This window comes from Cryptomeria japonica, chromosome 10, assembly GCF_030272615.1.
Source record: "Cryptomeria japonica chromosome 10, Sugi_1.0, whole genome shotgun sequence".
In the NCBI taxonomy this organism is placed as follows: Eukaryota; Viridiplantae; Streptophyta; class Pinopsida; order Cupressales; family Cupressaceae; genus Cryptomeria; species Cryptomeria japonica.
The window spans coordinates 676,106,735-676,134,036 of record NC_081414.1 but is presented as its reverse complement, the minus strand read 5'-3'; the positions used below and the strand labels follow the sequence as shown (position 1 = coordinate 676,134,036).

At 34.1% G+C, this 27,302-nt stretch overlaps 1 protein-coding gene across 1 annotated transcript; it reads left to right on the top strand.

Moving 5' to 3' along the window:
- Positions 1-4,281: 4,281 nt before the first annotated feature.
- LOC131027740 (cytochrome P450 704B1) lies at positions 4,282-18,827 on the top strand. Its single transcript, XM_057957834.2, has 6 exons — positions 4,282-4,644; positions 4,739-4,954; positions 16,831-17,106; positions 17,187-17,549; positions 18,177-18,380; positions 18,461-18,827. The coding sequence occupies exons 1-6, from the start codon at positions 4,306-4,308 to the stop codon at positions 18,722-18,724; spliced, it is 1,662 nt and encodes a 553-aa protein (XP_057813817.2). The 5' UTR covers positions 4,282-4,305; the 3' UTR covers positions 18,725-18,827.
- Positions 18,828-27,302: the final 8,475 nt, after the last annotated feature.

Genomic DNA, 27,302 nt, shown 5'->3' with positions numbered 1-27,302 from the left:
GCTTTTGTCACCACTATTTTATCTATCTTCTCAATATCTTTCAAAGCATAAACATATGGAGTTCAAAAAAAGTGTTTGTAAGAATTCTCCACCATCAAAACATCTTATTCACATTCATGAGTTGAATCATTTATAATATGCACACTAATTGAAAGCTCGACCTTCTTTATGACCTCCATTTGTTAGGAAACAAGATCAATGAGCAACTAACCATTAAATATAGATAAAAATAATTAAAATAAAATTATATAAAAAATAGAGAAAATACACTACACAACATTCTATTTAGGGAAAACTCTTTTAGGTAAAAAATACATTAAAATTTTATTTTTTATTGAAGATTTAAATTATAATAATGTTTGTATGTACAAATATATCAAGAAGCTGGGTTTCACAATATCTTATTCCTTGCCTTTGTTCCTTAATTTCTCACATGCATATACAATCCACTACGATACTTCTGAAACAATCCTGTCACTAGTACATATCAATGTATATGATATATAATCACAATGTCTAATATACTTTATGATTGTCTTTATCTAAAGCAATCTATGAGATTGATGACTACTAGGTTACAACCTTTCCTCGTATAACATTTTAGTTGTACATTTAATTAATAAATAAATTTATTTTTTAATAAAGATAAACTTTATAAATTACCTCCTATTAAGTATATTATAAGGATAAAACTTATGAGTTAGAGTCTTGTACATGTTATTTTGGAGTCCTTATATTAAATATAGTTAGGCTAAATAAATAATATACTCTAACACACACCCTCAATGTTTATCACGTGGTTCATATTGTCAATTTATTTTAGAAGAAAAGAGGAAGCTCTAAAAAGATGCAAGAATTATTTGACAAGCATGTCAAAAGGATAAAAATATATGTTAGTTCCACATATCTCTAAGAGAAATACCTATGCCAAAAGGGATGTTGAGAAATCTAGTTATAGTGCCATGTTTGACTTCTCTCAATCCACTAGAAATTCATACCAACCATGTTCAAATGCCATCATGCTGGCTTCCTTCTAAAACCTATCACAATTAGCTTAGCTAGCTAATTATTAACTTCATTTGGGCCAAAAGGGGTAATAATAAAGGATGCCCTACTACTTCTCAACTTCACTTTATTCAAGCAAAAGATAAAGGAGGTTTGGCTATTATATATCCCTTCACTCAAGGTATTTGCCTTACAACCAAGTGGCTAGTGAGAGCTATTAAAGGTCGATCTCCTTGGAAACACTTGGTGAGACACTATATTTATATTGCTACTATGGGAGGCCTATAAAAAAAAATACTCACATCCCCTTTCTTTAAAATGAATGGTCCCACCCACTTTAATTCCATTTGGAAGGCCTAGTAGACCACCTCTCGAAGACTCCTTTGGTATGATCAGCTAGTCAATCATAGCACAAGTTTTGCATCCACATCAATTTGGGGGAATATACACATTCAATTAGATAACAAACCTTGGGTCTGATCACATAGCTCGATGGTAAATATTTTTTTAAGAAAGGAATTTAGACCTTTAGAGATCTTTGGCACCCTTATAGTTTTAGTTGGAAGATTTGGTAGAATATTAATATTAAACACAAGCTATCCTCTTTAGATAAACACAAGAGTTTGCATATCTAGCAACTTGTCCCTCTAAGTCTTTATAATATTCTCTCTTCATAATCACAACTATTTTTGCAAATACTAGTGATGATCAAGCTCACACAACCTCTGTTGTTTCCCCCTCAAGTCAATTTATAGGAAACTCCTCCCTTGTCTCATCATCTCTACTCACTTAAACTCTCCATGGAGCTACAAGTGTAGCTAGTCTAAATGGAATAGACTTTAGCTAACGAATTTGGAAGTCTAAGGCCGATGCTCAATTCCAACTCATAGCTTAGAGGACCCTTCATCTCAAACTTCCTATTGGCAAACACCTCACCTATCTTAACCCCCCATTGCCTCGTCCATTCCACTCTAAACTCAAATTCATTAAGCATGGTTTTGGGTTTTGCTACCTTTTTAATAATGTATAGCTTACTTGTTCTTCTCTTCTACTCGTCCTCTCTTGGAAATCTATTGTTTTGGATGCCTCCAAAAAGTTCAACCTTATCTCCTACACCTATAGGCAAATTATCCTCAAATGCATTTGAAAATTCAAATGTCTAGTTATGTTTTCCAATACTATTTAATTATCTCAATTGAGATTCTAACTATCTGCTTTAATTCATACTATCACATGGTTAGCTCTATTCATTATTGCTAGTCTTGGAATGAAGACAATTGTGATTTGTCAACTTCTATCCATATGCTAGATTAGTACAATAACATAGTGTTGAGAGGTTTCATTCAAACACCACATCATCTGTCAAGGCTTAGCTATCCCTTTTTACACCATGATTTGTCTCAATAGGCTACTGGGGGCTCTTCCCATGTTTTCTACAATGTATTTAATCTTCTCCAACTTTCATTTGTGCTAGTGTCTCTAATGGATTTGAGCTTTGTTCCTTCTTCTTCAATGATTGCTTACATTATGGTACCATATACTTTTTCATTTGTGTTAAGAGTCTCTAATGGATTCGAGCTTTGTTCCTTCTTCTTCAATGATTGCTTACATTATGGTACTATATACTTCATTTGTGAGACCACTCTAGATTGACTTTGGGAAGATGACCTATAGACACCATGTTCCATATATCTTATAAGAAAAGAATTCATTTGATAAAATTCTGAGCTTTTGACTATTCCAACATCAACTCATAATCGACCAATTTTATTCCTTCTTAAAATAACTCTTCTAACACAAACTTTTGACACAAAACTTGATTTTGATGACCTCTTTCTATTATGTTCCCTCTATACCTCTTTCAGTGTCTATTATGATGGATTCACACTAACCATTATGATGACTTACTCCCAATTTATTGTTCGCACTCTGATCTATTTCTTCTAAATTGTATTTATTTTCTTTTATTCCAATAAAAAATGTTTTTTAAGAGATTTTCCAGAGATTTCTTGGGGCCCACAAAAGCGATGGAAAATATTTCGCGGCATACTTAGGCTAGCGTTCGTTTCATGTGAGTCATTACCGGTTCGTCAAGTTGCTGTGAGCTCAGACAAGGATATTCTTCCCGTCTGTCGCGGTAAACCACTAATGCGAATAGGTAGATAGATGACCAGCCGGTCATGCATTGCATCACGTGTTCAGCTGTATTGACTCAACTTTAATTTGATTGTATGTTTGGATTACGTTTCTATAATGGTGAATTTTGATTTTTAAACAATTTCAATGGGATATTTTTAGATTAAAGTGGGTTTATTTTTTAAATACTGAAGACAATTTTTATTTTTTTTATTTTTGGTGTTCTTTTTTTAAAGTTCAGTTCATTTTATATTCTCTTAGATCTTAAAGATATTATGTCGTTATTTGTAAATTTCATTGAAAATATTTATGAAAGTATCTATATACGAGATATGGTATATTTGAAAGCGTTGATCTTTTATTTCATAGTTTGACATAAGGGAAGCAATTTCCCTTTCACATACAAATTAGAAAGCACAAGAACTACTTTTGATGTGAAAATAGATTAGCGATGCCATGACAAACAAAAACCAACATTTCAAAAACTAACAAAGATCAAATACTAATTAAATCTTCTCATTACATCAAATCCACACTTATGAAATTAAATCTACAATCACAAAAATGATCTAAAATGACAAAACATAATATTGATTGATTCCATAATATTCTCCCAAACATCACTAATATATCATTAACAATTGTATCAATTATTTGTAGCTAGATGCTCTTATTATTTTACTAATTTCCAAACTTTAAAGTCACAAAGACTTATTTAAGTTTGAATTGCCAAAGAACCTATTGTCCTATAGACTAGGAGAAGAGAGCTACTAGCTCTTTTAGCTAACTTCACACACCTTAAGCTTCTAAATGGTACATCGAATTTTGAAAAGAAAAAAAAAATTGTCTTCATATGTGATGTAAGAACTTAAAGCTATTACGAAGAATGTAAAATGATTCAATATGTGCACAGAGATCAAAAAGTGGTTATTTAGAGGTGATGTACGTGATATCTACTTAAAGACATCCCAATAACGTGCACCACAACTACCTCAAAAATTTGAACAACTAATCCAATGCATACATTTCTCGTAGTAATTGTTTTTACTAATATTTACCAATAAAATTACACAACTCTTCCAATTAAATATTAAAAATTTCTATTCTATTCTATGATATTACCCATTTCCAATTTCAACTAGTAGGGTCAAATGTACATCCTCCATGCTCCTAAGATACCCTGAAAAGAGCTTCTTGTTTTTTTGGCAGATAATGTCTTCTTTGCTGGTCTTGTCTGTAACAGTAGCTGTAACAGCATTGGGCGTATGGATTTGGATCAGGAGATCCAGAGATCGAATCCCAGGGGGACCTAGAGCATGGCCCTTGCTCGGTTCTACTCTCGAACTCACAACAAATTTCCACCGCCTGTACGACTGGATCACAGACTATGCTATACAAATGCCCACGTTCCAGGCAAGCCATATGGGTTTCAGATTCTTTTTCACTGTGGATCCTGCAAACGTTGAGTATATCCTCATGACTAAATTTGATAACTATGTAAAGGTCAGTGTTTTGAAGTTTCTGAATTCCATTATCCGTGACAGTGAAATTGGGCTTAAGTTTTTAATTCTTTTTTCCTCTTTCCTTGATTTTGCAGGGAAGTGCTGCTCATGAGATTCAGTATGACTTTCTGGGTGATGGTATTTTGAACACGGACGGAGAAATGTGGAGACTCCAACGCAAATCTGCCAGACTTGAGTTTTCCTCCAAGATGCTGCGGCTTTACAGTACAGATGCCTTCAGGAAATATGCGGTGAAACTGAACTCTGTTTTGGAGCAAAAGGCCATTAATGGTGCAGTTGTGAATATGCAGGTAGTTCTCTTATTCATTGCATTGCATTTCATAAATTTGTAAATGTTACTAGATTCTTTCTTGAGTTCCAGGGGGATGTGTCTTTTGTAGAGGATGTTTTCAAGATTTGGGTATTTGGGAAATGTTCTCCTTCAACACCACCACTTCCGTCATAGGGATGTCGATGGGTCACTTGCTATATGATACATGTCATTATATACTGATGTCAATCCTTAATTTCGTGAAAGTTAATTGGCCTTTCATCGGGCACTCACAAAGATGTTATATTGTAGTTTTTGCCTTGAAGATTTCAATTCACCTCTATTTTTATATTAGCACCACCCCTTCACCAGTTCTCTCTGCGGGCATCCCTTGTTGTCCCCTCACCATCCCCAAATTTTGGCCCTTGGTCCCGCAATCCCCAAAACTCGTCCCCTCGTCCTCAAGAAACTCCATGGAACTAGTTTTACTTAGATCTCATTAGCTCTCAATTGTGCTTCTCTTATATGATCCTCGAATAAAATAAATGATTTGTGCTTCAATAAATTTGTTCTATTATAAAACTTATAGATCTAATGATCTTTAAATAGATAACATATGTTGTTAAATGTGTCTTTGTATGAGACAAGACTCTCCATGATAAAATGTTTTGGAACACTCCCATCTTCATGTCAAAAACTTTATTTTTAACAAATAGGTTTATTAGTTACCTATGTATTGATGATGAATATTTAACACCAATATTTTCTCAAAGATATACAAACTTATCTTTGTTTTGGAACACTTTTGATTACCTCTGTTCATCATTAGCCACACTAAGATGCCTTTCGTAGTTCTATCAATAGAGGAGGTGAATTCAGTTACAATGATCTTTGTGCTCAACACTTTTATAGATTTAACAATGATCTCTACAATCAACACATTGACTTTTTACAATCGACAACAATCTCTATGATCAACTCTACAACTTTCTATATATAACAATGATATCTATAATCAATGCTACAATGTTTTAGATTCAACAATAATCTCTACAATCAATACTACATTTTTAAAGATTTAACAACGATCTTTGTGATCAATGGTATAACTTTAAAATTTAGCAATGATCTCTACAATTAATGCTAAATTGTTTTAGGTTTTATCAATGATTTCTACATTCAATGCTACATTTTTAGATTTAACAATGATCTATGTGATCAATGCTACTTATTTTACATATATAAGTTCTCCAATTGAAAATCTAACATAATGCATGGATAGAATTTGAAAACTCTTATAGTAGTAAAAAACTTATATGTTAATTTGTATGGTTTTAAGGATTATATCTACCTATGCATGTCTTTGGTGCTATAATAAATAAAAACTGTGAAGAGAGGAGAAAATGTGATAGATTTGAATAGAGACAAAGTTGACTAGAAAATTGTCAAATTGTGAAAATAAAAGGTCTAGTCAACAAGTTATTTTTTTGTAAATATATACTAAGAGTAATTATTTCTGAGTACTCATAGTGATTTTCTTCAAATATTTGTATTTCCTCAAGGCTGAGTCTAAATCAATCATGAATGATTAATATTGCAATCTCCTTCATACCACAAAATCTAAATAGTCTTTTCAAATTCTTCCAACTTTATAAAATGATCAAAATGTGACCCTCTCTAGTAAGTTCAAGCCTCAAACTAATTCAATATGTTTACCCTCTTTGTTTAATTATGGTGAAAACTATTTAATGGTTGATGAAAAACAAAAAAAAATTACTCCAACAATCCACTTAATTTTTACGACTAGCTGCTTCAACATCCCAAATTCTTCCTTAAATATTCAAGTTTCTTCTTTACTAATGCCTTTGTGAATATATTTGATCTTTTTATTTACAATTTACTTCAAGTAGATTTCTTCATTGTTCACTATTTCTCTTAATGAAATGATACGTAATATTAATATGTTTGCTTCACTAATAACATATAGAAAGATATTTACTTTGTTTGAGACATAATCAATGTTCATCAGTCACCCAACTCAAACATTCAAGCCTTTCTTGATTGCTATTTTGTTTGACATGAGAATATTTATGTTTGTACAACATTTTAAACATATTTGTGATCTTTTGTTAACTAAATACACAATCCATTCAAAATTCATCCATGTAAGATACTTTCATATGTTGTTTCTTCACTCTCTTGTCCAACACAATTTTTCATAATGACTCTTCAATTCAAAAATAGTATAGGGATGAAGATCCCAAAACGTTTCATTTTTTATATTCTTGCATATTACAATGAGAACATTAGGAACACTACATTTCTTGAATTCACTTATTTGTATCTATATTACTTTAACATCATTTGCATTTTCTTTACTTCTAATATATCCAAGACTTTAATTTTTTTATCTCACACTTGGTTCAATGGACTCTCTAATTTCTTGCCTACACTTTCTCAAGCCTTTTCCACCATAACCCATTCTTTTCATATCTTAAAACCAACACTTTTTTCAAAAAATTCTTTGTCATTATCATCAACAAGATTTGTAGATTCAAAAAAATTGTTATCTCCAATCTTATACTCTTTATATTTAGCTATATCACATATATCAAATGATTCATCAAATGAATAACACAAAACATTAGAGATTGGAACGAAATGAATCATAGTGTAGGCTTACACCTTAACACACATTTGCCCTTTAGGGATACTTTACACAATTGATATGAGAGATTTTTTTTCCTTTCAATTTTGATATTTCATCCTTTTGATAACTAGTTCTTTGTAAGGATTTTAGATTGTTTATCAAATCACTTAAACTTTTCTCTAATATTTTTACTTTACATTTTAACTTTCATCAATTCTTCCAAAATGTTCTTTTACACATCACAATTTCATTTTATTGCTTGACTCTTTTATAAATATTTCTCATTGGAACAAATAATTTTTCCTTTTAAGTTGTTTCCCCCCCTTTTTTTTAAATAAAAAATAAAATGCCACCTTCTAAAATTATCACTCTTTCTTATTCTATGACACCATTAATTCTTTCTCAAACTAAACATAGGACTTTTTAAAAAACATTTAGATAGATATGCCCAATTTTTTTTTTTTAAAAATGACTTCAATAACTAACATACTTGATTGTAACAAGCATAGACTTGTAAGAAATGTTACAAACTCAAATGGCAAAAGAATCTTTCTTCATGTTTGCATGCACATAGATTGTAATGTCCCTACAATTTAGGGATCATTAATCTGCAAAACAGATTGTTAGAACATGACAAACATATATGTATATATAAGTAATCTAAATTATAATCTAGCTTCAATGCTTAATTAACATAATCATAATTTTTATCTAATAAAAAGGATACGAATGCCATACAAAGTATGTCCTTAGGCGGCCGTGAAGCTCGCCTTCTTGGAACCCCTTGGTTCCAAGCCCTCCAGGAAATCGAAGATGAATTCGAATCCTGTCTTGGGTGTAACCTCTTACACCCAAGCCTTCCAAGGAAGACCCTTGCCTTTCCTTGCCTTGGGTGATGCCTTCATCATCCAAGTCCTCAGAGGGGATCGACCCGACCTTTGAGTCCCGTCTTGGGTATAACCTCTTACACCCAAGCCAGCCAAGGAAGACCCTTGCCTTTCCTTGTCTTGGATGATGCCTCCATCATCCAAGTCCTCAAAGGGTATTGACTCGATCCTTCTCTTCTTGGTTGAGTTTGAGTCAACCAAGCCATACATTTGCATAATAGTTTTAGTTCATAAACTATCCCTTGTGCTAACATGAATTCTTAATGTATTCTTAATTAACATATATATATATATATATATATATATATATATATATATATATATATATATATATATATATATATATATATATATATACATATATATATAACCTTCCATCTTTCACATATGCATTACATCTCTTAACATACCTTTGTATTCCTAATCTTTCTTAATACGCAAACTTATGTATACAACAATTAACAAATTATATCCTTTACCTATGTTTAGTGACGAGTGAATGCTACACATTAATTAATATATATACATTCACTAGACTATGATTAATATCACATATTAATGAACATTACACATTACCAATATGTATGAACATTACACATTAATTAATATTAAACAACATTACATTTATTAATTTATATCCCTACTATTCATTGATACGTATACTCGTTAACGTATGTTAGTACAAATTCATTAACATACGGTTTATACTTATTCCTTAACATCTGTAAACCATTCATTAATATGTTCATTAAGTATTCATTATCATACACATTATGTATACATTAATTACATTCATTAACCTTAGCTTCTTTCTTTACCTATCTATTATAATCAATATCCATATTTATAATCATTCTGTTACCCCTTGTTCTGATTGAATATATATATATATATATATATATATATATATATATATATACTTTACCCTTTGTAACATATGCATTTAAGTTTTATTAGATATCTTTGTATTACATAATCCTTCCTAGTGAGTAAATTTGTGTATACATCCATTAACATGATTATGTCTTTACCTATATTTAAAGACCAATGAATACTATACAATAACTAATATATATATACCTTCACTAAACTATAATTAATAACTCATATTAATGAACATTATACATTACCTACTAACTAATATTGTTGAGTATTATATATTAACTAATATCCATGAACATTGCACATTAATTGATAAACTTATATTATTTAATATAAGTAATAACCTGTTCCTTACCTTTTACCCGCAGCAGACGGCCTTTCTCCCTCCTTCCCTCTCCTTCCTACCTGCCCTTAATCCCTTGCCGCTGCTCCTTAATATAAACCGTGAGGGGTTGTGCCCCTCCACGGGCCCCTTCCGCATGAAGGGGTGCGGAAGTAACCCGGCTGCATCGGGTTTGATTGTGCCCTTTGGGGTAATATTTAATATTAATATTTATTTTCTTTTAAATATGTTAAATATTAAATATATTAAATATTACATTTTATTTCATTTTAAATATATTAAATATTAAATAACATTTCCTTTTAAATATATTAAATGTTAAGTACCATTCCATTTAAATATATTAATTATTAAATAACATTACCTTTATTAAAATAACTTAAATATATATTTCATTTATTACTTATATTATTATTTTAATTATTTATTTACACTAACCTAATTCAATTAATCCATGCATTAATATTATTAAGTATTTTTACATTCGGTGCAAATTCTCTTAGAGTGCCTGTTACGTCCTTAATCATGATCGTTGACTATACGATTAGTGTTCTTAAATGGTGGTTAATCATAATGGTCTTTTGATTACAGTCGCAATTTTGTCTCTTTTAGAGACTTCACACAATTGCGGACCACTAGCGATGTATGTCCAATTAAATGTTAATGTCAATTAGTCTAAATACTTTTCTTGTTCTTTGGAGAAAAAGCATAGGATTACGTTGTACGTATTCTTTTTCCCATCCTTATCGTTTTAAGGAATATTTATAGTTATAATAATATTTAATAAATAAATAGCTTTCAAATATTCCTTCATTGGTAATTATTAATTCATTTGGGCTCTCTCTCTCTTTTTATGTATAACGATCCAGGAGGGGACATGACAGTCCGCCCTTCTCAAAATTGCTTGTCCTCAAGCAATTGACAATTTTCTCGAACAGAGTTGTCTCCCAATATGAATCACAAACACGGAGTATACACATAAAAACACAAAGCATACACATGGATAATTTCAAACACGAAGTATACACGCATTGTTTGACTTTTCTTTTTTATTAGAGTGATTTGTTTTTACCCTATAGGATGGCAGGATCATTGCTCTGATACCACTGTAAGGTCCCTACAATTTAGGGATCATTAATCTGCAAAACAGATTGTTAGAACATGACAAACATATATGTATATATAAGTAATCTAAATTATAATCTAGCTTCAATGCTTAATTAACATAATCATAATTTTTATCTAATAAAAAGGATACAAATGCCATACAAAGTATGTCCTTAGGCGGCCGTGAAGCTCGCCTTCTTGGAACCCCTTGGTTCCAAGCCCTCCAGAAAATCGAAGATGAATTCGAATCCTGTCTTGGGTGTAACCTCTTACACCCAAGCCCTCCAAGGAAGACCCTTGCCTTTCCTTGCCTTGGGTGATGCCTTCATCATCCAAGTCCTCAGAGGGGATCGACCCGACCTTTGAGTCCCGTCTTGGGTATAACCTCTTACACCCAAGCCAGCCAAGGAAGACCCTTGCCTTTCCTTGTCTTGGATGATGCCTCCATCATCCAAGTCCTCAAAGGGTATTGACCCGATCCTTCTCTTCTTGGTTGAGTTTGAGTCAACCAAGCCATACATTTGCATAATAGTTTCAGTTCATAAACTATCCCTTGTGTTAACATGAATTCTTAATGTATTCTTAATTAACATAGATATATATAACCTTCCATCTTTCACATATGCATTACATCTCTTAACATACCTTTGTATTCCTAATCTTTCTTAATACGCAAACTTATGCATACAACAATTAACAAATTATATCCTTTACCTATGTTTAGTGACGAGTGAATGCTACACATTAATTAATATATATATATTCACTAGACTACGATTAATATCACATATTAATGAACATTACACATTACCAATATGTATGAAAATTACACATTAATTAATATTAAACAACATTACATTTATTAATTTATATCCCTACTATTCATTGATACGTATACTCATTAACGTATGTTAGTACAAATTCATTAACATACGGTTTATACTTATTCCTTAACATCTATAAACCATTCATTAATAAGTTCATTAAGTATTCATTATCATACACATTACGTACACATTAATTACATTCATTAACCTTAGCTTCTTTCATTACCTATCTATTGTAATCAATATCTATATTTATAATCATTCTGTTACCCCTTGTTTTGACTGAATATATATATATATATATATATATATATATATATATATATATATATATATATATATGCATTAAGTTTTATTAGATATCTTTGTATTACATAATCCTTCCTAGTGAGTAAATTTGTGTATACATCCATTAACATGATTATGCCTTTACCTATATTTAAAGACCAGTGAATACTATACAATAACTAATATATATATACCTTCACTAAACTATAATTAATAACTCATATTAATGAACATTATACATTACCTACTAACTAATATTGTTGAGTATTATATATTAACTAATATCCATGAACATTGCACATTAATTGATAGACTTATATTATTTAATATAAGTAATAACCCGCTCCTTACCTTTTACCCGCAGCAGACGACCTTTCTCCCTCCTTCCCTCTCCTTCCTACCTGCCCTTAATCCCTTGCCGCTGCTCCTTAATATAACCCGTGAGGGGTTGTGCCCCTCCACGGGCCCCTTCCGCATGAAGGGGTGCGGAAGTAACCCAACTGCATCAGGTTTGATCGTGCCCTTTGGGGTAATATTTAATAATAATATTTGTTTTCTTTTAAATATGTTAAATATTAAATATATTAAATATTAAATTTTATTTCATTTTAAATATATTAAATATTAAATAACATTTCCTTTTAGATATATTAAATGTTAAGTACCATTCCATTTAAATATATTAATTATTAAACAACATTTCCTTTATTAAAATAACTTAAATATATATTTCATTTATTACTTATATTATTATTTTAATTATTTATTTACACTAACCTAATTCAATTAATCCATGCATTAATATTATTAAGTATTTTTACATTCGGTGCAAATTCTCTTAGAGTGCCTATTATGTCCTTAATCATGATCGTTGACTATACGATTAGTGTTCTTAAATGGTGGTTCATCATAATGGTCTTCTGATTACATTCGCAATTTTGTCTCTTTTAGAGACTTCACACAATTGCGGACCACTAGTGATGTATGTCCAATTAAATGTTAATGTCAATTAGTCTAAATACTTTTCTTGTTCGTTGGAGAAAAAGCATAGGATTACGTTGTACGTATTCTTTTTCCCATCCTTATCCTTTTAAGGAATATTTTTAGTTATAATAATATTTAATAAATAAATAACTTTCAAATATTCCTTCGTTGGTAATTATTAATTCATTTGGGCTCTCTCTCTCTCTTTTTATGTATAACGATCCAGGAGGGGACATGCCATAGATCTTTCATGTTGGCAACAATTGATAAAATACATGACAATGTTTGGATTCATGACTTTGTCTCTTCTACAATGGTAATTGTCCTCGTGTCCTTAGTCCTCATAAGGGAATGCTAAGAATAAAGTCTACATAGTGCACACACAAGTTAGATGTGACCACAATTGCTCCACTAATATATGACAATAAATATATACATGTCACCTCTCTACAAGTCATCCACTTCATTTGTGTTTTATGGTTTGGGCTTGGTCGATAAAGAATGGTGTTACGCATAATTGGAATGCATTTCAAACTCTCAAAAATAAATGTCCACCTTAAATTTTTAATCTACGTTAGAAAGGCTAAAATTCTATCAAACAATTTTAATGGGATTGTGCAAATATCTTTCAAGATTTTGAAAATGAACCAATACCTTATATTAATTGGTTATTTTAGATCTTCATACTACTTTCTCTTGTGAAAGAATCTTTGTATCTTACACCAATTCACATATCTTATTTTTCATTCATTTACACTTTCAATGGTTTTTAACTACCATTCTTCCTTCTATAATTTATTCTACAACAACTAGGCTATGATACTAATCGTTGAAATTGCAGAGCTTAAATAGATTTGCTCTATTGCAAAACTTATAGAATGTTCTTTAAATAGATAACATATATAGATAGATGTGTCTCTAGCATGAGATACGACTTTCCATGACAACATTTTTAAAATGTAATTAAATATAGTTTATTTTATTGACACAAATTTCATTTTCTTTATAGTTAAATATAATTCCTAACTCTTTTATTTGGCAAGCAATTAAAATTAGAGAGACTATATTTAGAAGTAATTAGAATGTGACTTTAGAGTTTTTATTTTCAAAAGGGGTAAAAATTTATTAGATAATAAAAAAAGAGAAATTAATAACAAGAAAGGTCACCAATCCAACAGAACAAATCAAATAAAACATTAATATCCTCCCTAACTAAATCCTCCAACAAATTAGAAAATTTTGGAGGCAAACGATTCAAATCCTCAACATACCAACCCTCCATATGCTTAGATGCCCATTTATGATGCAGAGCCCTCCTTGTTACCTGCCAAACACCTCAAAATGTATGACACTGACCCCCTAGCACATGAATGGGATCCTATCAAGGCAAGGCTCTACAACTTTAGTACAATCTTCTCACTATCTCCAAGACTCTTGCCTACTCAATCAGGGGTATCTTGCTACAACACACTCCATGATACCTCCAAGGGTTACAAATCATTTTCACACTGGTTTTGGGTCATACAAGACTCCCTAAGGTCAGACAAAGCACCGGTTGCAAGAATACATGCTCATTCCTTAAGAAACTCACTCAATTAGGCCTAGTTGCTTGTAGCCCTATTTAGCGAGTAAAGGGACCTTAAGCTAAAATTTTCCCAAACACCTTGGCAAAAAAATTATGGATTCAAACACCCTTTTGGAAGTTATACAAGTCCCCAAAAGGAAGGTTCAAGGTCTGGAAAATAAAGGTCTTTGCATGTAGGAAGTTGACTGTCCTAAAAGGGCTAATTAGGCCTCTTTTGTGAAGCAACTATGCTCAGATGAATGAACCGGTAAATTACAATCCCATGGGCATGTTGGGAAACATAAATCAATAGGGATTCCAAGGTTACACACCTGGAAGCATCGCCATTTGCACACAAGGTACTTTTGTTTGTTCGAGGTCTAGGTAGCCACATAGAGATGTCTACCTAGGGTCGCTCCAAACACTTCTCTCCCTTGCTCCTCCTGCAAAAAAACTCTTGGAAATCTAAAATATATTGACCATACTTTCCTTTCACCAAATCCCATGAGCCTCAGATTGGTAAAGTGCATGATATGGCCATGAAGGAGGAAAAACCCAAGGTAAACCCTGGTTTTCCGGGTACCTACAACAAAACTTGAATATCAGGAGCAACACACACAATCAAGATTTAAAATCAAAACCAAAACAGAGTTAACGCTCCTCTCCAACCAATTCACATCATTGGGAATGGACCCTAATCCGTACATAACTGTACCACGGACCAAAACTCCAGAATTGCAGGAAAAGCTTAGAATTCTATTAGTTTGTTTGCATCAAAACTCTTCTCCGTACAATCACACCTTGGAAATTGGATCCACGAGGTGTATAAACCATTCCTCAACTGCTCTCAACCAAAAATCAAGAGGTTAGAGCCATTGGAGGAGTTTCAAATTACAAAATGCAAAAAGTGCATAAAAGTTGTTCATGACAACTTTTGACAACTTTTGCACTCCTAATGCCTTGGGTCAAGTTCAACCCCTCCTAAAATATCTTAAAACACTTAGAACCAACACATTTGATCCCCTATTGTCCAAAAGTCCTAATTGGCTCATAGAAATGCCAAAATAAGAGTTTGGCTCACAAGATGGGGTTCATTATTACAAACATATAATGCATGATTGAAAACCTATATAAAACATCCTAAAGACATTGTTAATGCCTTATCTTCCCTTATCAGAGTCTGACTTGTCATCTTGAAGGGTTTGATGAGGTGCTCCAACACCAATTTAGCTAGGCAATCAACTACTCTATTCCACTCCTTAGAGATATGACAAAAACCAACCCCCTCCGAAGAAGAACTCAAGTACAAAATCTGTCAAACAACTAAAGCTAAGTGCCAAGTAACTCCATCCAATCGCTAGTCATTCAACATGTCAACCACCACTTTAGAATCAGACTCACAAATAATATTGTGCCAACAAGGACACACCCTCTTTCCAAAACATACTATAATAAGAGACTCCATGAGATTATTCATATGAGACCCCTTATAAAGAGAAAATAAAAACAGAACACCATCAAAACTATCTCTACCAATCCCATTTATTCCTAAAAGCCCATGATTCCCCCTCGAAAAATCGTCAATATTTAACTTCAAAACTTTCTAAGTAAGAGGAAGCAACCACCCACACAATCAATCTTTCGCTTACCTTGTAGACACCTCACATCCATAGAAAGACCATTACCCACATTAGATTCAATAGACATAATATATACAAATCATAGAATCTAGGGGAAGAGCACCAATAGATAATATAGTTCCAATAACCATCACCTTATTGTCATGTTGACCCCCTAATAGCCGTCATAGTGAAAACACCATTAATAAATTTGTTTTGTACCAATAGCCGATCATTTTTTGTAATTAATTGGCCCATTTGTGTACAACTATAAGCAATTATTGGAACATCTTTAGTTAGGTATCAGGAAACACTTTGAAATGTGTAACTGATTCCACAACGTCCATTGTTACTACCCAGAAGCCAGATCAATAGCTGTAAGCAATTAAGTCGCATACGAAGACAACTAAAAAAAAATCAAAATCTGAGATGCACGAAATTAGCTATAACGACTAGTGGTGCTCTTCCCCTATTGTACTGTGAATTTAAATGGAGAGAAACAAGTAGAATTAATCGGAAAAGACTTTTCCAAGACCAAAGATAAATTTGAGTAAAGCTTTAAAAAAGGTGCGTTTGAAATTTCTGGCCGTGAATACGTAGTCAACAGTTTTTTTTCTTTACTGTACTATTTTTTTAAATCTCTGGTCTGGTTGTGCAATTTTGTTTACCTCGCACTGTAATGATGATATTATGTGGGCACTGAAAATTAAAATGGAAAATTCCTTTCTTGAGATGTAAAGATTTGCAGAATTGTCTAATATGCAGGATCTGTTACTGCGGATGACAATTGATTCTATAGGCGAGCTTAGCTTTGGAGTAGAAATCGGTAGCCTGGTCTCCTCTTTACCAGATGTCCCGTTTGCTTCAGCTTTTGACAGGTCTAATGCTCACTGTGCTTCTCGATACTTTGATCCCTTTTGGAAATTAAAGAAGCAGTTTAACATAGGTTCAGAGGCCAAAGCCAAACAGGACGTTAGGGTTTTGGACAATTTTATCTACCCTTTGATACAGAAGCGCAAACAATCCATCCAAGATAACGAGGTACCGGACTGAAACCCTACTTAAATAGTTATTTTTTGTTCAATGAAGGTTATGAGTAATTTTGCCCCAATTTATTGCAGGTGAAATCCAAATCTGATCTCCTGTCGAGGATGCTGTCAATGGCCGAGGAGAATCCAGAATTGTATGATGATAGAAAGCTGAGAGATGCTGTTTTGAATTTTCTTTTTGCAGGACGGGATGGCACGGCTATCACTCTTTCCTGGTTACTTTGGTTGCTGTCTGAAAATTCTCAAGTAGAAGAGAAAATAGTGCAAGAGTTGCACAGTATTCCAGGTTTTAACGGCACCGCCATTGATGAGAATGATGTTTGTTGCTTTAAGAAATATTCTGAGCTGCTGACCTACGATGTGCTGAATAATAATATGCATTATTTGCATGCTGCCATCACTGAAACGCTGCGCTTATTCCCTGCTGTCCCTCTGGTAATTCTCATTTTTCCATTTAAAATTTCTGATGAAATGAAATTTTAAACAAAACGCCAGTATAATGGGGGATTATGGATAATAACTATTAAATTTTCACGGTCCATGAGATTCAGTTGAAGAGTTGCTAAGGCAAAAATTCTTTTTGAATTTTCTTTCAACCTTCCAGATCACAGTTTGTGATTAGGAGTTTCAAAGAAAAACATTGTATTTTATTTGTGTTTTACATTATTCTAGATCACATTTTATGATAAGAATTTTTGGGAAAGTTTGCATTCTAGTTTTTTCTGAAATTTTTCAAATCACTTTTTATGATTAGAATTCCAGAGTAAAAATTGTTTTAGATATTGTCTGCATATTTCATGATTAAAAGTTTTAATTTTTTTCGATGTTTCAAATGACATTTCATGGAAGGAAAAATTTATATTATTTTTTCAACATTTCAGATCGCACTTCTTTGGATTGATTATTTCAGCTCCCCAGTTTGGAATGTTGAATGTATGCTGTAGTGTTGCAGTGTTTGTCCTGCTTTTCCATGTTATACGCTCTTGTTAATTGGCTGAATTCTTTCGAGTTTCAGAAATTGATCAAGCAATTTTTTTTTCTCAATGTTTGTCTGCATTGTAGGATGGGAAGAGTGCTGTGAGTAATGACATTCTACCAGATGGCAGCAGAATCGCAAAGGGGAATGTGGTATTCTATGTACCTTACGCAATGGGTCGAATGCAGAGACTTTGGGGGGATGATGCCATGGAATTCAAGCCTGAGAGATGGCTTAATGAAGATGGCATATTTCAGCCTCAGTCTCCATTTAAATTCACAGCATTTCAGGCATGTATGCTTAGCCTTTTGGAATTTTAAAATTACTCAACTTTTGTGTTTCGCTGACTGTTATTTGATATGAAATTTAGGCTGGGCCGAGAAATTGCATAGGAAAGGAGTCGGCCTACTTGCAGATGAAAATAGCTGCTGCATTGCTTCTACGGTTCTTCACATTTGAAATTTGTGAAAGGTCACCAAGTAAAGTACAGGATGGCCTTAAGCTTGCTCGTGCCCTCTTTACCAATGATCATCCACCGGCGAGGAAGCAGATGATGACCAGGAACACTTGTTTTTATTGTGGGAATGTGATGAACCCTTGCTGGTTCAACTCTTCAATCTGTTGTAATTTGTAGATCTTCTTTGTAATTTTTTATTATTAAGATGGTCTTTCAGAAATAGATAGAAGTTGTAGAAGAGGGTTTCTTTAATTTGCAACACATATTGAATAATACATGAATTTAATCAACTCAAACAATGAATATTGGATAATTTAGAAGCATACCCGTAGGTCTTTAGCCAATTTATTGAAAAGAAAGAATAAATCAACAACTTACAAAGTTCTGATTTTTATTCTGGAACAATTCAGATCTGCTCTTATTTAAATGCTAAGACACCCAAACAGTGAAAGATGGTGCCAATAAATGAGTAAGCTGTGTATTTGGAAAAAGAAGCTTCCAAACCACAGAAGAATCAACAACAAAACAGTAAATAGGAAAACCCTACAACAAATTTGCCTTGTAATAAGCCAAATCTGCTCCAATTCAATTCAATTTGACTTCTGAATGAAGCCAACCAAGCTACAACAATTCGATCGATCTTACACAATCTCAAAGCTACTGAATTCTGAAGAATGCACGCTCTCCAAAACAGGTCCAAACCCTAGCCGCCATAGCCAAGTGCTCAGAAGAAAATGTCAAATGCTCAATATCAAGAATGAGGTTTAATTTCCATCTTGGCTGCCTAAATACCCAAAAGGTACGATTTTTGGCAATTAGGGATTAAAAAATAATAACTCGTTTTTAGGGTTCCCAACTTAACCCTAAAAGCAACGCCTAGCTTAGGAGATAATAAATTTTCATTTAAATAAATTTAAGTGATGCACTTTATGATTTTATATTAATATTTCATTAAAATATTAATTGCCCGTGGAACCACTTAAAAATCCATATCTCTCTCATTATTGCTCTGAAACTGAATATGTCAAAAGCTAGGGCCACAGTTCACCATGCCAATGAAAATAAGACCATGTCTATTTTTAGCAATTTTTCCCTAAAAAAAAGGAAATCCTCATAAAGTGTTAGAAATTGATGAAACGAAGACTAGAACTAAACTCAACACCAAACTAGAACAAATAGACAAACCACTCCTCAAGATATTGCATTACTGACCCCTTTATCCATACTCTGTTAGCCTACAAGGGTCCAAAAATAGGCTAACTCCTCAATCCCAAGTCCCTGACTAGGATGGGGACATTGCAGTTCGCCCTCCCAAAATTTGCTTGTCCTCAAGCAAACTCAATGCTAGATGTTGTAAAATGCTATCACACTCCCAAGTAGCATCCTCTATCGACAGATTCTTCCATTTAATCAAAAATTCTCTGATGACACTTCTCCGCAAATGACACTCTCTGAACTCCAGAATGGCCTCAGGTACTAGCACTAACTTCCCCTCATCATCTAAGAGTGGTAGAACTGCAGAAGGAACTATCTGTTGTCCCAATGCCTTCTTAAGGCTTGACAAATGAGACACATTATGAACTTTACTATCAGCCAGTAAATCTAACTCATAAGCCACCTAGCCAACTCGCCTGGAAATCTTGAAAGGACCATAGTAACATGGCTTGAGTTTCTTTGAGCCCTTCTTTCTAAGAGAGGACTATCTATAGGGTTGTAGTATCAAATACACCATATCCCCGATCTCAAAAGATCGCTCAACCCTCCTTTGATCAACATTTTGCTTTTGTTGATTCTGAGCCTTCTGAATATTATCACGAAGTGCTCTCATAATATCCTAGTTCTCCTGTAGTAGATTCCCAACACTCGGTACTCGGCAATCGCTCATCAATAAATCCAAAAAACGAGGAGCATCATATCCATACAAAGCTCTGAAATGTGTCATCTGAATGGTCATATGGTGAGTGGAATTATAACAATACTCGCACAAATGTAACCACTTCACCCAAGCCTTCTGCTGCCCTGAGATGTAGTTCTGCAGGTATCCCTCCACCCACTTGTTGACAATTTATGTCTGTCCATCAGTCTGGGGGTGGTAACTGGTACTCAGAGTGAGCTTTGTCCCGCAAAATCTGAATAACTTCTGCTAGAAGTGACCCATGAATCTGTTGTCCCTATCACTGACAATACTCTGAGGTAAACCGTGCAATCTAAATACCTCACGAAAGAAAAGATCAACCACCTGACCAACGAAATAAGTAGTCGTGATCAAAAAAAAATGTGCATACTTAGTCAACCGATCAACCACCACATAGATGTTGTCTCTCCCTTGGGCTTTTGGCAAGCCCGTAATAAAGTCCATAGACACGCATTCCCACTTCCTGTCAAGAATAGGAAGTGGCTGAAGTAACCCTGCAAGGAAGTTGTGCTCCTGCTTGTTCTACTGGCAAACAGAACACTCTCTGACATACTGAAGAACATCAAACTTGAGACCCTTCCAAGAGAATCTCTCCTGTACTTGCCTATAGGTCTTAAAGTACCCAGGATGTTCAGCCATAGGTGAATCATGGAAAGTCCTCAATACTATGCATTTCACCTCAGAACCTGGGACTAAAAATATCATCTCTTTGTAAATGATGAGGTCATCCACAAGAGAGTACCTGTTGTCCTGTATTGTTCCATCAATAATACTAGATGCCCATAGATTCTTGGCATACTCTACTATAATCAAGTGTTTCCAATCTTCGTACACAGTTGCCATGGAGCTCAATTGGGAGCGGCAAGATAAAGCATCAACAACAATGTTCTAAGTCCCTTTGACATAGGAGATGTCAAAATCATAAGACTGTAACTTGCTGACCCATTTCTGTTGACGCTCATTTAGATCCCGCTATCCAAGAAAATGCTTCAAACTATTATGATCAGTTTTGACACAAAACTTGCTGCCAACTAAATATTGCCTGAACTTGGCCATTACATGCATGATGGCCAACATTTCCTTATCATAAATACTATAGCTCCTCTCCGGACTCCTAAACTTCCTACTCTCATAAGCTATAGGGTGACGATCCTGCATAATTACTGCACCAATACCCTCTCCACATGCGTCACAATGAAGCTTAAAAGGTTTGGTGAAATCGGGTAAAGCAAGAACTGGACATGTAGTCATCAATTGTTTGAACTTCTCAAAACACTCTTGTGCGAGAGGTGTCCAAACAAATGCACCCTTCTTGGTCAAATCAGTGAGTGGTGCAACATGCCGTGAAAAACCACTAACAAACCGATGGTAGAAGGCACATAAACCAACAAATCCCCTGAGTTGAGTCAGGGTCTCAGGTGTAGGCTAATCAACAATGGCACGAACCTTATCAGGATCCATGTGAACTCCCTCTTTGCTGATTATGTGACCCAAATACAAAAGTTCTGCCATTCCTAGTGCACACTTGGACTCTTTGGCGTAGAAAGACTCCCTGTCAAGTATGCCTAAAACAATATCCAAGTGAACCAAGTGCTCCTCCCAACTTCTACAATAAACCAAAATGTCATCAAAGAAAACCATAACAAATCTTCTCAACTGAGATTGGAAGACCCTGTTCATAGTGGACTGAAAGGTAGCTGGTGCGTTGGTCAACCCAAAAGGCATAACCAAAAACTCATAGTGTCCACAATGACATCTAAATGCAGTCTTCTCAATATCCTGCTCCTTGACATTGATCTGATGATAACCTATTCTTAAATCAATCTTGGAGAAGTGACAATCTCTGTGAAGCTCATCTAACAACTCATCAATGCGAGGAATGGGATACTTGTTCTTTATAGTCGTTTTATTCAGCATACGGTAATCAATGCACATTCTGAGTGTACCATCTTTCTTCTTCACCAAAACAACTGATGAAGCGAAAGGAGATTTACTCGGCCTTATGTGTCCCATTGCTAGAAGTTCTTTGATAGTTTTCTCAATTTCATCTTTCAACCACTTGGGATGTCGGTAAGGTGTAATCATAATGGGTTTGGTGCCCTCTTCAAGCTCAATAATGTGTTCTATGCCTCTATCAGGAGGCCTACCAGGAGGTATGTCACAAAACACCTTGGTATGCTTAACTCTAAGCTCTTGAATATCTGAATGATAAGGTGTTTTATGATGTTCCTCATAAGTAGGCATGAGTTTACACTCTGCTGCCCAATCCACCATGTCATGCTTGACAAGTCTCTCCATTCTTTTAAGAGTGATTAATTTCAAGTTGCTGGCTTTGATAGCTTTAAGAATATGATTAGTCCCATCAACCCTGAATTTCATCTCCATATCTTTGAGGTTGAGTGTAAATTCACCTATGGCATGAAGCCACGTCATGCCAAGAACCACATCCATGTTTCCCATGTTAACCACATAAAAATCAGCTTTGAATTCATAATTATTGAGTTTCATGGGTAAGTCTGAAATCATTCTATCACAAGTCAGCACATTACCATCAACAACTTTCACCTTTATGCCTTCAAACTCTTGAGTTTGAATCCCACACTTCTCCACCAACCGTGCATCTATGAAATTATGAGTTGCACGTGTATCAAGTAGAGAAATGACTCTTTGACCAACCAAGAGTCCACACAACCTAAAAGAACCTTCTCCTTGCATGCTAGACATATGAGCTTCCCGTAGATCGAATTCTCCTTCATTTTCAACTTCCTTTTCTGAATTTTCAGTCTCGGAGTCATTTTGATCAGCTTGTTGGTCCGTGTTATTAGTCATGTTTTCTCCTTCATAAAACCACTTCATATTTCTATTTTGACCCTTAGGCTTGAGGGGACAATCATGGTTTTGATCATAAAGACCCTTACAATTAAAACACAACTTCCTTCTACGCAAATCATTGAGTGTTTCCCTATCCAAAGGCGCTGTAAACTTCTTCCCTTGGTCCACATTTTCTGATTTCTTTTGATCAGACTTGCTGTCATTAAATGTTGAGAATGGTTTTGAATTGTTTGGAGTGAACTTACTACGAGGAGCGGTAAGTTCCATGCTATGTGCCTTCCTCATGGTTTCTTGCAAGGTAGGGGGATCAAAAGCCTTAATCCAACCTTTCATAGGCTTATAAAGACCTTCAACAAAAAGAATGACCAATCTTCTCTCTGAAATGTTAGTTACCATAACTGAAAGCTTCTGAAATTCACTAATATAAGATTCCAAGCTCCCCATTTGTTTCAGCTGAGCTAAATCCCTAAAATGCAACTCTGGATCTCTTTTATCAAAACGCTCAACCGATCTGTCAATGAATTCTTGGTATGTAGTAATAAGGTCATGATGCAAAGTCGCCATCCCATGGTGCCACTAGTCATGGGCTACCCCATCCAAATGCAAAGCTGCAAACTTAATAGCATCTTCTTCTGACATAGGACGTAGATTCATGAAGGTATCCAACTTGCTAATCCAAGCTCTGACTGTAACACTACTGCTGCCATCAAAAGTAGAAAGTATGAGCTTGTTGATTGCATATTTGAGATCATTAGTTTTGCTCCAAGGTTTCCTGCCATTCCAATTCCACTTCTTGTTGTGTTCCCTCTTTTGACTCATAAACCTGTCAAAGTTAAGATGTTCCTTAACTCTCGGTGGTAATGCATCCCATTCATCATGAAGTGTGGTTACGTTAACCGTAAAGGCCACCTCATCTTCATCCTCAGCCACGTCCTCTTCTTCAGGTTTATTCCTAACAAAGGTTGGGCGTGTAGGCCTATCATAGGTGTGTGTGGGAGTCACTCTTGCCCTTGGGCGACCATCAACACTACCATTTTCCTCCTGGTTTTGATTATGCCCCCTTGGCACAGTGATCTGTTGTATGAGTGTAGTCAACTGCTGCAACACATTTGCCACTTGTCGTTGCCCTGTTACTAAACCCCTCATAATAACTCTGACATCTTGGTCCTCATTGTTCACAGCCTCTCTGCGTGGCTCACCATCATTCCTGTCCCCCATAATTTCCAAGGGTATTTCTTCAGTTAAATTAGGATCACCTTGTAAATCAGGTCTCTTGTGTGTGTAATACTTGTGAGCCTAGTCTGTTGTTGATGCATATAAAAAATCTAACCCTCCAGGAAGGCAAGATCGAAGCTCTGATACCACTGTGATGAACCCTTGTTGGTTCAACTCTTCAACCTGCTGTAATTTGTAGATCTTCTTTGTAATTTTTAATTATTAAGATGGTCTTTTAGAAATAGATAGAAGTTGCAGAATAGGGTTTCTTTAATTTGCAACACATATTGAATAATACATGAATTTAATCAACTGAAACAATGAATTGGAGAATTTAGAAGCATACCCATAGGTCCTTAGCCAATTTATTGAAAAGAAAGAATAAATCAACAACTTACAAAGTTCTGATTTTTATTCTAGAACAATTTAAATCTGCTCTTATTTAAATACTAAGACACCCAAACAGTGAAAGATGGTGCCAATAAATGAGCAAGTTGTGTGTTTGGGAAAAGAAGCCTCCAAACCACAGAAGAATCAACAACAAAACAGTAAATAGGAAAACCCTACAACAAATCTGCCTTGTAAGAAGCCAAATCTACCCCAATTCAATTCAATTTGACTTCTGAATGAAGCCAACCTAGCTACAACAATTTGATTGATCTTTCACAATCTCAAAGCTACTGAATTCTGAAGAAAAAGTTGTCTAATATGGTGCATTCTCCATGTTGTATAGACATTTTTTCAGAATTTAATGGATTATGCTTTCTTGTAATTTCTCATAGAGATATATGTAGGAATACTCACAATAAATTAATATCATCAGATTTCCACAATCCATACTAATATCTTAATTGCTTCTAGATTTGATTGTGTAACTTCATTTAGCATGAATGTTTCAAATCACACTCTGTGATTTATCATCAAGTTGTTTAGAGATTGCTAGGATACAAAAGATTGTAAGTTGCAAACTTAAATTGGTTCAGGTTGTATTTGAAGACTTAAAGACACAAGCATGTAGAACCCAACCTTTCAAACACAACCTGGAACCAATCTAAGTCTGCAACTTACAATCTTTCATATCCTGACATTCTATAAACATTCCAATGATGGATCATGGAGTGTGATATGAAACAATGATGATAAAAAAAGGTTATACAATCAAATCCAGAAACAACTAAGATACTCACAATGAAGTTTATATATATGTTTGTTCTTCCTTTAGGTTCACCTATGAGTGTGGACATCAACCTATGTGTAATCTCTTATGCTGGCTTGTTGTAAGGACATGTAATGTTTACAAAAAATCTTTGGGGAATTTGTTGGATTGAAAGAGTCGTGTTCTCATCAACCAGGATCCCAACAAACCAAACATTATAACTATGAGTGAAACAATTGAGAATAACAAACAAACATGTAACAAACCTAAGATGATCTCACAAGCAAATAAATGCAAAATATATTCACCTCTCTTATAGATCTAGGTAATCGTTTTTACATTTCAACATTAAGATTATATTAAAATGAGTGAATTGAGTGCCCTAAATACGACAATCAAGCACAAGTCCATTTGGTTGTGTAACATTGCTTACTCTCAACCCCTTGAATGGTAAGTTTTGTGTCAATAGATTTGTAGTAACAAATGAATTTCTAATTATTTTGCTAACGATGTTACTAAATTATGTGTGGAGATGTATTGATTGGTAGGAGCAGGTGAATCAAGTTTTGACTTGATGCTAATAGGGGAGAGGGCCCCATAGTGGTGTGGGGTCCTATAGTCAGTACACAAGTTGTCATGTGGGACCCACCACTACTTACAAATCTTATATATATATATATATATATATATATATATATATGAAACCAAAAAAGAATCTATAAGGTTTAGATTATTTTCAAAACAAATACAATCATTGTTTAGAATTAAAGTGTTCAATAAATGGAATATATTTTAGTAAAGATAGGAGACGTTTATAAAACTCATCAATATTTTGTTATGAAATAAGTTGAACACATTGTCCCTATCATCTCATTTTTCTCTATATATCACTTCCTATATCTTTCTATCTCTCCATCTCTCCCTCTCTTATATTGTCTCCCTCTTTCTACCTCTATTTCTTCATCTTCTTCTTCCTCTCTCCATCCATCTCTCCTTTCTATCCCTACTACACATTTCCATCCCTTTCATTGCCTCTCTCTGTATCACTCCATCTTTTTATATCTTATTATCTTAACCTCTAGACTCTTTCATTCAATCCATCTTTGTTTCTCTATATCTCAATCTTTGTTTCTCTATATCTCCATCTTTTTATTTCTCTTTCTATCTCCCTCTTGGTCCTCTCTCTCTCTCTCTCTCTCTCTATCTATATCAATCCCTTTCTCCCTTATATATATGCCTTTACTCTCTATTTGTCTATTTCTTTATCTATCTCTCCCTCTATGTCTCTATATATCTTGCTCTCTATCTTTGCCTTTCTATACCCCTATATCTCTCTATCTTTATCTCTTCCTCTACCTCTATCTATCTACTTCTCTCCCTCTTCATCTCTCCCTCTCTCCTTCTCCCTCTTTCTAAACTTCCATATCTATATCTCCTTGCCTCTTTATCTCTCTCCATATTTCTTCTTATATATCTCCTCTATCTTTATCTCATTACCTCTACATCTCTCTATACTCCTATGTCTCTCCCTTTATCACATAAAACAAGTGTTACAAATCAATCACTAGTCAAAGTGGAAAGGGAAAAAAGTTTATCATAAAACCCTTGGTATTACTATACATTTATTTTGAGCAATA

Bases quoted from the DNA above. Each gene is read 5' to 3' on its own strand.
- LOC131027740 (XM_057957834.2), top strand. From the start codon at position 4,306: ATGCTCCTAAGATACCCTGAAAAGAGCTTCTTGTTTTTTTGGCAGATA. The intron at 4,645-4,738 runs GTCAGTGTTTTG...TTGATTTTGCAG, and splicing joins AATTTGATAACTATGTAAAG to GGAAGTGCTGCTCATGAGAT. The intron at 17,107-17,186 runs GTACCGGACTGA...AATTTATTGCAG, and splicing joins AATCCATCCAAGATAACGAG to GTGAAATCCAAATCTGATCT.